Source organism: Oryza brachyantha, chromosome 1 (assembly GCF_000231095.2).
Source record: "Oryza brachyantha chromosome 1, ObraRS2, whole genome shotgun sequence".
Classification (NCBI taxonomy): Eukaryota; Viridiplantae; Streptophyta; class Magnoliopsida; order Poales; family Poaceae; genus Oryza; species Oryza brachyantha.
Genome location: NC_023163.2, coordinates 29864070 through 29874956, shown reverse-complemented (window position 1 = coordinate 29874956; position 10887 = coordinate 29864070). Strand labels below are relative to the sequence as shown.

The following is a 10887-nucleotide window of genomic DNA, read 5'->3' as shown; positions in this document are numbered from 1 at the left end:
ATATATATATATACACACTATTCTAAATTGAACAAATATTAACATATAATCAATAATTTCAGGAATGACTTATGGATAAATGGAGTACATTTTTCACGCCCTTTCTATTTGCTACTTTGTCTTTACTACTGAAAAATTATATACTTAAATATCTTTATTTATTGTTCGAGTGTCTATGGTGGATTACTATTTCTCACAGCTGTAGCATGATTTCTGATTATTATAAATACAATCTCTGAATCTAACTAAAGATCACTAGATTTATTGGAAACTTGATTGTTTTGTCTTTATGTCTGTTAGCTCCCGACAAACTATATATAATTGGTTTCTTTTGGTTTGGATTGCTGTAGGACATAGATAAGCTTGGTTCGATATTAGTAATTATATTTTTATTTGTGCTCACCCATTAGTAGTGCAACACATGTTTGGTTAACTAAATAGCTTAATTTATTTGTGTTCTAATACATTACTGTTTTTGTGTAAGTCGTGACCCTGATAACTACACTAATAGAGGTCCGGAGATTGGTTGAACTGTCATTGATACGAAAGGAAAGCCATCATGAGCAGTAGTAAGGAAGTAGAGTGCAAGAATAAGCAACTAGATCTGCAACAAATGAAGTGTCTTTTTAAGAAATAAAAACATGACAATCTTATCGATACATCGATCGATACCATATAGTATGGTTGTGCTAAAAAATATTATTAGTATAATTTTGATCTACCCTTTATATGATTGCTTGTACATAGTTAGCAATCCTGAAATGTGTTCATGAAGTCAGCTACCGGGGAAAACATAGCGTAACAAAAATAAATATCTTTAAGAAGATGCCAAGAAAATCCACATGACGACGAAAGCCATAAACCTGATTTCCAAACCGACAAAAAAAAATCCACAAAGAGCTAAAAACAACAAGTTAGCGATACAACGTATCATCACTGTTACAATAAATTGACGGACTTATATTGAGATGTGTGTGTGGACATTAACCTTGCAAAAAAAATTGAATTGGTTAAGCCTACGTGCGCTGCCCATGTGATGTGGCCTCCTGCCGGGGCACGAGGATTGGGTACCGAATTGATACCCCACTCTCTGTCGGCGTGACTTTCTTTAATATGTCGAAGATTAAGATGTTGAGTTGTTCTCCCCTCCCGCTCCCGCACCTACATTGAAGTACTAGTTGCTGAACAACATAAATTCTAATATGAAAAAGCCATTGTAAGACAGAGGTATATATAGAAGGGTTAGCTTATATTTATTGACATATGAGTCTAGTATTGGTATTAAACACGATTTAATATTTAATGTAAGATAGATATAGAATTATAATATGTTTGGAAACCTAACTCCAAACATCTTAGCAAGTTAGCGTCTACTGGATCCATGCGTCTTAACAGGTTAACCCATATAGCTTATTAAACTCATTAGCACAATGATCGGCTAATCAATTCAAACAGTGAACTAATTACTTCAACTAATAATGCATAATCAATCACCTGAAACGATCACATGCTGGTTTGTTTGTTCCGTTTCTTGTTTTGCTCCGTTCAGAAACACGTCCGTCGCCGGCGCATACAACTGCCGCTATAAATGAAGTATCAAATGCTGCATCCTAATCCTTGGGCTGATACTGCAGTGTTCATGCTGGGTAGCCTGACTCACGTGAATTATATTCAATATGTACCACATGTACGCTGATTGTATTTTCCCATGTATACTGGAGTGTACAACTTCCATCCCAACAATTCGATGCAGCCAAATACTTCCAATCCTTCGTATGGACGACATGCCTTCCATGGGCATATATATACCCTTTTTTAGTTGAGTTATTTTACCATCCTTTAAAACTATCACCATAATCTTTTCGCTTATGCTTATAAGCCAAAATTTAAATTTTTAACCTTAAATTTGGAATTGATTTTGAGCTCTTTTCACCGAAATATATATTTTAAATTTAGCTTTTAGATCGCTAAAAATACATATATAAAAATTTATTTACAAACTATTTTTTGTTTATAAATATTCGCTCGTTTCAGATTATAATTTTTTTTAGCTTTGACCAAATTTATCTATGTATCCATGTATATGTTTTGTATATGTGTCTAGATTCATTAGCAGACAAATGAATATTTTTGTATATGTCTTGTAATATGGAACAGAACGTATATATATATATATATATATATATATATATATATATATATATCATTTGACTTTTTATATAAAAAATCAAACAATCACCATTTGTATATCTGAGATTAGGGGTGTAAGTGGACCAACCCGACAGCTCACTTATAGACCAATTAAACGGGTAGTCTACCAGATTACCCGCTTAATTGACCTATAAATGAGTTGATGGGCTGTCCTACTTACCCTTATCTGAGATACTGGTTTCGCCCCTGCCCGACAGCAGCTCCGGCGAGAACTCGGCGACGAGACTCCGCACCGGCTGCCAATCCGTGTCCGCTTGGAAAAGCGATCCGATCGCATCAATTCGCATGATGCGTGCGTGTATCGATCTTGTGAGACACCGTACGTACGGTGGTATGGTCGACCGGCCTGAACGCCCGATCGATCTGATACGTACACGGACGGAGGACAAATGTGTGTAACCTTTATCGTCGAATCTAAGGTGGTGTTTAATTTCTAAATTTTTTTTATAAAAACATCACATCAAACGTTTAACCGGATATCGAAATGAGTTTTCGGACACGAATAAAAAAACGAATTTCACGGCTAGCCTAGAAACCGCGAGACGAATCTTTTGAGCCTAATTAATTTGTCATTAGCACATGTTGGTTACAGTAGCACTTATGGCTAATCATAGACTACTTAGGCTTAAAAGATTCGTCTCAAGATTCCTTCCATAACTGTGAATTAGTTTTTTTTAGTTCATCTATGTTTAATGCTTTATTTAGGTATCCAAAAATTTAATGTCATGTTTTTTTAAAAAAAAGTTGGGAACTCGTGTTCTTTCTCTATCTCCGTTACTCTCTCGATTTGTTGTTTGATGTGATTGACTTTATAATCTACATGTTTGTCTTAATTAAAAATTTATATAATTATTAGTTATTTTGTTATGATTTAATTTATTGGTAAAGTAACTTTAAGTAGGAATTATAATTTTACATATTTGCATACAAAAGTTGACATCTTTAATTAAAAAGTCCAAAGAAAGTAGTATTACAAAAAATGAGACTTATATGTTGTTTGGTTCATAGTACAATTTGTCTATCATGCAAGACATGACCCATATAATAATAAAATAATCTTGTCATACATATGTCAAGTTGATAGGGAAAATAGTCACGAATAAACCCACGACAGATTAGATACATGCTATATTTTTAAACTCTCAACTTTATTTCAAGGGGAAACCTAGCCTAGCTTTTTAATCTTAAATTAATGTAGACTAAGATGCAAATTGACTGAACTTCTGAGAACTGTTTAGAGCTCATCACTTTTGAACTTTGGAGAGCTAGCTTGTATCTGTCATTTTAGGCACGTATGATCTTTATGGGAAAGGCGGCACTACCAAGGGGCAGAATGAATCTTTTGCGATCAAGACAGACGAAGAATAAAAACACATGACGTTCTGCATAATGGAATTAATTAGGGAAGGGCGTGGTTAATTCATAGTAATATGTGGTCTTATACCAAATAAACTAAGTTTTATTTTTAAAAGTTCAAAAATAAAACTTACATCTGACATGAATTACCCGTGGATCAATGCACTCACATCCCTCGAATTAACATCGATACAGATAAATATAAAAAAAAGTAGTAGATACATCGTATTACTCCAATACAGTCTTTAAAAAATATATTACTATAAAGTTTAAAAGAAGTAGTAGATACACCGTATTACTCCATTACCGTCTAAAAAATTATATTACTATTATAGTTTAGATCCATCCTCCATATAATCATCAAACGTAATTGTACATATCTAGCAATAAAATGTATTCCCGAAGCCAACAACCGGGAAAAACGACAGTACAATAAAAACAAATATCCTTATGAAGATGCCAGGGAAATCCAACATGATGATCATAGTCATGATCCCGATTTCTAGGCCGACTACAAAACCCTGCAAAGAGCCAAAAACAACGGGTCAGCAATAAAACTTTCTAGTTACTTTGTTTTTTTATTTGAGGTTGTCAACTTTTTATTAGATCTATGTTTGAATGTATGTTTTATTTAAAATTTTATATAAATATATAAAATTATAACTTATTTTAGAAGTTTCTTTAATAACAAATCAAATCATAACAAAATAGTTAATAATTTATATTTTATTAAATGAGACTAATAAAAAGAATCTAACAATGGACGGAATATCTGCAAATCAATTGACTTTTCGTTGAGGCAAACAAACATTAGAACATCCCCTACCGCTCATATATCTCATCCTTCGTCCTAAAAATAGAGGATGTAGACTGCAAATTAAGTTCCAACAAAACAATCATTCTATTATCTATTTTTGGATGTCATTCATATTAGGAGAGAAACTTTATATTTGTATAATCTCTCCATCCTTCAAAAAGACATAGAGGATGTTATATATGAATGCTCTAGTGAAGTAAAAAAGATAGGAACGATTAAACTATTTTAAATGATTATCCAAATAAAGATATTAATAACTAAATTTAATTTAAATAAACTGTCGGGAATGATCTTACCCTCATAAAATTCTTCTCGAACGGGGTAAGCCTGCGCAGGTGTGACCTGGCCTCCTGACGAGGCTCCAGGAGTGGGTACCCGATTGCCACCCCGTACCGCCGCCGCGGCGTGATCGCCGGTGCGGCCTTCTTCCAACCTATGGAGCAGCACGGCGTCGTTCTCCCCTCCGGCGGCTCCCGCGCCTGTGCCCGTCTGCACCATTGGCGCGCCTACTGTACCGCTCGCCGGTCGAATGGCTGGCCGCTGTCGACGGCGAGAGATACGTACGGCCCCTACACTAGAACTAATAACAGTACGTGGCTGTATGTACAGAGCTGATCTATTATATTTGCAGGTGTATTAGATTAGGACTGGAATTAGACTGGGACTAGTATTAGAGTTAGAAAGAGGGAGAAAGATAATGTTTGGAAGCCTGTTTTGTACTCGGACACGTCGTACCGAGTTTCTTCTGAATCCGCACGTGCAGGACAGAATACTATGGGCCGTTTAGTTGCCATTTTTTTTTTTACAAAAACATCATTTCGAATCTTTGGATATATAAACAGAGTATTAATCATAGTAAAAAAGCTAATTACACAGTTAGAGAAAAAATCATGAGATGAATCTTTTGAGCTTAGTTAGTCCATGATTAGTCATAAAATGCTACAATAACCTACACATGCTAATAACAAATTAATTAGACTCAAAAGAGTCATCTCGTCATTTTTAATCGAGCTATGAAATTCGTTTGTTTATTCGTATCTAAAAATACCTTCCGATATCCAGTCAAACATCTAATGATAACCAATCCTTTTTTCGCGAACGAAACAGACCTAAATCAACCAATGTGCATGGCTGGCTATTCCATAACAAAATATTTTATTCCATTGTGTACTTTTTCCCGTATGCCATCTAAATAATTATTAATGTTTTTTAAAAAAGTGATTAAATAAATTAAGTTGTTGTACGTCCATATATAGACACGTAAATTTAATTTGACTTCGTCAAGTTGTTAAAAAATGATTAATATGATTATAAATATGCATGTATTCAGAGGTTAATTTGTCGTTTTTGCCTTCACTTACAGAGTATTGATATTTCTTTTCAGAGTTTTTAGCGATTATTTGGATCACATGCAATAAACGAACGAGCAATATCCTCTCGAGATATTAGAATGGATGTCCCTGTTGCAGCCTCTGACATATGTAGGAGAAAACAAACAAGGTAATAATTAATCAAGCTTTGTTCCGTCCATTTTAACTCGTGATCTTTTACAACACGTACTCATCTCTCTCTGTCTCTCTCAGTATCTCGTGTCATCTCCAGACAAGTGAGTACTCAGGCTTCTTCAGAAAGAGAGACATATTTGTTGCAGTGGTATGTACACAAGAAGGCGTGTATGCAGCAAGCCCGTACGTATCATTTCCTGTAAAAAAGAACGTAGTCCAATGCAGAAGAAATGTTTCAGTCGCTAAGTGCAGGTAATAACTAATAGCATGATAATAAACCACCTCAAAGTTATCTTTAGAGTTTTCACGTTGCGATATGGACTCTTTTTTTTTGTGTGTGTTGTGCTCTGAAATTCTTAAATCGCTGAGATACAGACCAAATCTTTAGCGAGTCCTTCCAGTTTCCTTGCTTCATGCAGTGAGCGTATATCTTGTCGAGCCGGATGATTATCTCTGAAAATGTTGGCCTTGCTATGCCCTGAGTTTCCCAGCATTCTTCGATCAGCCTGCAATTTAGTTTGTGCACTCTGATTGATTACCATATTACTGAACAGGAGCTGATGCAGATTCATGTAATAGTTTGCATGATGCACAAGATGTTTGATGGAGTGCCCTTGTTAAAAAAATTTTCCCCAAGAACTCACGCTTTGAAGTCTGGAGGATATCCCTTGAGCTTGTTCTTCAGCGATGGGCGCATCCCGTCGTATCGAATTGTGCTGCCTGACTCCTCTGATGACTTCCCATGAACAGTGTGCGTTCCTTCAACCATCTGGGCACACCACGGAGATTAGATGATGATCATATTAATGGCAGGTCTTCCCAGAGATTAGGAACAATGCACCATGTTTCAGAGATTCAGAGAGTCACTGACCTCGTAGAGGATGAAACCGAATGAGAAGGCATCGACGCTTGCATCGAATATTTCATTTCTGTACAGCTCAGGTGCAGTGTAGTGACCTGAACAAAAAAGAATGTAAGAAGTTCGTCAGTAATTATAGCTTATCTATTGTCAAAGTGGAACCAGAAATTAACAATTTCAAGTTGGGCTTGTGTCATTTTTTTTTCTAGTCAAATTTTACTTACTGAAGCTGTCAAGCATGGACTCATGATCGATCAGTTTTACTTTTCCAGGAGAGATTTTCGACAATCTCGTTAGACCAAATCCTGCGATTTTCAGTTGGCCTCCACTATCCAGGAAGATATTTCTGGCACCTTACCAAGATTCAGATAGTAAAGTACAGAACAACCTTGAAAATAGCATTCAACTGCAGTTTGTATAGTAGCACTAGAATGATACTCAAGATCTGCAGTCCAGTTACTGCTTCATTTCCTCATCTTACTTTGGCTTTAGGTCGCAATGGATGATGGGGTCTGGTTTGCACTGGTGGAGATAAGTCATACCCCTGAACATTTAAAGCAGCAGCATTGTCACAATAGAAGGTATTCAAAGTAGCATCCTAACTAGTATCATGCACATTATGGAATGAAACATTACTATTTTGATGAATGTAAATAATTAAAAATGATATAAAATATAATTAATTCCTCTTTTTTTTAGTAGAATCAGATGGTAGATTTACCTTGCAATCTCAAGACCATATTTTAGCACCTTCTGACCATGTAGTTTTCCTTTCCTCGGAATACAGCTTGATAAATCACCCTGTGTGTAATAAGGTATACAGTGGCTTATTCAGAATGTTATTGGCCATAAAGCTGTTTTTTTAAGAAGTAAAAAGGCAGCATAATCTTGTTACATTTGGCAGATATTCAGAAATAATCATCATAGGTATATTCTGAGTGACGGCTCCGACGAACTGAACAACATTGGGGTGCCGGACCTTCTCCAATACAGTCAGCTCATTCCTGAAAGAGTTTCTGTAACAAAGCAAGTGCTAATTTCTTGTCAAGACAGTTTTCTAAACACTTATGAAATTGGCTTTTGGGATTCACGTCTTACATGGCTTCCTGATCACAGTAGCATTCTCTATCGAGTATCTTAACATGAACCTTGGTTCCATTCCATTTGGCAACTTGGTACACACCCTGTTCAATGCACACACGGCCATTAATTAGCACATTAATTTTCTGCTTATCTATACAGTACCTTGAGCCTTCTCCTCTGAAACAAAGCTGGTACAGATTGTTGTTACCTTGACCACCTCGTCCCCTTTCTTGAATTGGAGTTCACTGGGGTTCAATTCGTACTCCGGTATATCCCCGGGATTTGACACCATCATCGGCGTCCTCCTGTTTCTCTAAAACATGAACAAAGATCACCAAATTAACCACGAATTCTTTGAAACCGACGAACCGAATGAAATGGGCAATTGTTCAGTTAGTTCATGCAGAAATTAAAGCTACCGGGATCTTTGCACCACGAGCTTTGAGAAGATTGTAGACCTCCGTGTGACCATAACACTTGGCATCAGCTACAGCCTGCGATTCGAGGAAGAAATGGAATCAAACCAGTGTCTGAATTTCTGGTATGAACAATGTAAAAATCTTGATGTTGTGATTCGAATGAAGGAGGTCAGACTGACCGTGCTGCCCCACCGGTCGCGCGCGTCGATGTTGGCTTTCCAGCCGAGCAGCACGCGGACGACGTCGGGGTGGCCCTCGCAGGAGGCGATGTGCAGCGCGGTGCGGCCGTCGAGGTTGATGCTGTTGACGTCGACGCCTCCCCGGAGCAGCGCCTCGACGCCGGCGGCGTCGCCGTGGCACGCCAGGAAGAGCAGCTGCATGGTGGCGTCGAGGTTGTCCGGCACGGTGAGCTCCTCGCCCAGCCCGACGGGGCTCTGGCTCCGGCCGCGCCGCCGGTTCGGGTCCATCGACGACTGCCGCCCGAACAGGAACCGCGTCGCGGCCCGCCCCGTCCGGGGGGACTCCAGCGACGTCTGCCGCCGGAGCTCCCCGCTCTCCTTCAGCGACCCCGACGACACCTGCCGGTGCAGCGCCACCCTCATCCCGGTGTCCATCTCGCCCAATTCTCTCAGCAGCTCAGCTCAGCTCGCCGGCCGGAGCTCGCTCGTCGTACACCTATTACTCAGGCACGCGCGGGAACCGGACCAGCTCGGCGGCGGCGGAGGATCGATTGGGGGGATCCCCGAGGCACGAGAGGGTGCGCCGGAGAGCCCCGCGGGAGACGGATCGACCGACGAGAGAGCCTCCGCGGCGGTGGAATGAGGTGGAGGAGAAGAGGCCGGAGCGGAGAGAGGAGAAGGCGTGAGGAGGGGAGGGGAGGAGAGCGGACGGCCTCGCTTCCCGGGAGCTAAAGTTAGCGAGGGAGTCTTATAGCGCGCGAAAGATCAGTCTTTTGGCGCGTTTTTTTTTCCCCTCTTTTCTCCTTTTTTTTTTTTCAAAATACCGTTGGGAGTGGCAGCTGTCGCCGTCAGGAAACGGTAGCCTGAACCGAGTAGGAAAAGCTACTGTCACCATCAGTTCCATGCCTGTTACCAGCTTGGATGAATTTGTGGCAAAATTAGGCGGTGCCCATTTTTTGCAGGTTTGTGAATTGCGATTGTCACTAGGAGTCCTATATTAAAGTGCTCACCCTGTATTTTATTGTTAGTTTTAATATTCATATGTTTGTGCAAATATATGAATATATGTTATACCTAAAATATATTTAGCAATAAATCTAATTACAGCTAAATAAATGATAAATACGTAAATTTTTGAACAAGTGGAATATCAAATATGTATGAAAAGTAAAATGATGTTAGTTATTAAAATATGAGGAGAGTGTTAAAGTAATTAGATAGGCTAATGACGTTAGTATAAAAGTAATTAGATGGTTCTAGAAAAAATGTTTGTTCATCCAACATAATAAAACCAAAAAAGAATTTCCAAGCTTCCTAATCCTTATCAGACTAGTTGGCGAGTACTTATCAGGCTACTTGACAGTGCCCTATTCCCCCATTCCCTTTCCATCGTTCAAAGCTGGGATTTTTATTCTACACTGACACCGAAAGCAACAGTACAATGCAGTACAAACAACTTAGGGTGTGACTGTTCAGTTTATTAAAAAAAATAAACGACATATTTATAAATTAAAAATATTTTATTGATAAAATATGTACCTAGCGATTTAAAAGTCAAGACTTAAACAAATAAATTATCATGAGAAAACTTCAAAATATATTTTAAATTTAAAGTTAAAAAGTAAAATTTTAGCTTATAAATAGAAAAAAAAAGGAAACGGAAAGACAAGCAGACTACTCTCCACCACTGCATGCGTTCGATCCCCGCGCCGGCCACCGGAGGAGGGCAGCGACACCGCGTTCTCTACGCCAATTCCTCTCCTCCTCGCTTCACGCCGGCGTTCCGCTGCCGACGCCGACGGCTTCCTTGAGCCCATTTCACACCGCCGCTGTTGAGCACTAGCGTCGTCACGTCTCCATTACTGCTAATCCGCCATGACCAAGTCAAGGGGCATGGCGATGACGGAGCTGCCCCCCGTCTCAATCTGGGTCGTCCAGTCTCGACGTTGGACGGACAGCCGAATGAAAAATAATTTATTGATAAATTTCTATATACGTGTTTTTAAAAAATTTAAAAATAAATATTAAAAATAAAATTCTAAAATCAATTTTTAATTCAAAGATAAAAATTTTAATTTTAATTTATAAATATAAGCAAAAGCGACGGGCGTGCTCGTTTTTATGGGCACATCAAGTTTAGTGCACCAGAAGTTAAGCTAAAACAGTATTGAATTGTCTGGTGTTCAGCAGGTGCCCAGAAGAAGAAGCAATTGCATGTGCATGATTAGTTTTCTCTCTGTGTTTCAACTGTTTTTGCTTGTCCTTGATTCCAGGGATGTGGACATCGTGTTGCATCGTCGCAAGCTAACTCTTTTCTTTTCTTTAATTTCTGGAAGATGCATGACAAGGCAGCGACCTGAAGGTTCTTTTACAAGAGCGGTTTTCCAGGAAATGTGCAGTAGACTATAGACTACTTCATCAAAAAAACGATTCCTGAGTTTTGTCTACGTTTGACCAT

The 10887-nt window shown here is 38.7% G+C and overlaps 1 protein-coding gene across 1 annotated transcript; it reads right to left on the bottom strand.

Moving 5' to 3' along the window:
* Positions 1–5803: 5803 nt before the first annotated feature.
* LOC102704571 (integrin-linked protein kinase 1-like) lies at positions 5804–9077 on the bottom strand. Its single transcript, XM_006645090.3, has 12 exons — positions 8430–9077; positions 8251–8325; positions 8040–8144; positions 7847–7932; positions 7644–7764; positions 7470–7549; positions 7230–7292; positions 6973–7094; positions 6761–6846; positions 6534–6658; positions 6267–6395; positions 5804–6086 (listed from the first exon to the last, which is right to left on the bottom strand). Exons 1-12 carry the CDS (start codon positions 8862–8864, stop codon positions 6080–6082), a joined length of 1434 nt encoding a protein of 477 aa, XP_006645153.1. The 5' UTR covers positions 8865–9077; the 3' UTR covers positions 5804–6079.
* Between the last annotated feature and the right edge of the window lie 1810 nt (positions 9078–10887).

Bases quoted from the DNA above. Each gene is read 5' to 3' on its own strand.
- LOC102704571 (XM_006645090.3), bottom strand. From the start codon at position 8,864: ATGGACACCGGGATGAGGGTGGCGCTGCACCGGCAGGTGTCGTCGGGG. The intron at 8,326-8,429 runs GTCAGTCTGACC...CTCGAATCGCAG, and splicing joins GCGACCGGTGGGGCAGCACG to GCTGTAGCTGATGCCAAGTG. The intron at 7,095-7,229 runs GTAAGATGAGGA...GTAAGGTGCCAG, and splicing joins CATTGCGACCTAAAGCCAAA to AAATATCTTCCTGGATAGTG.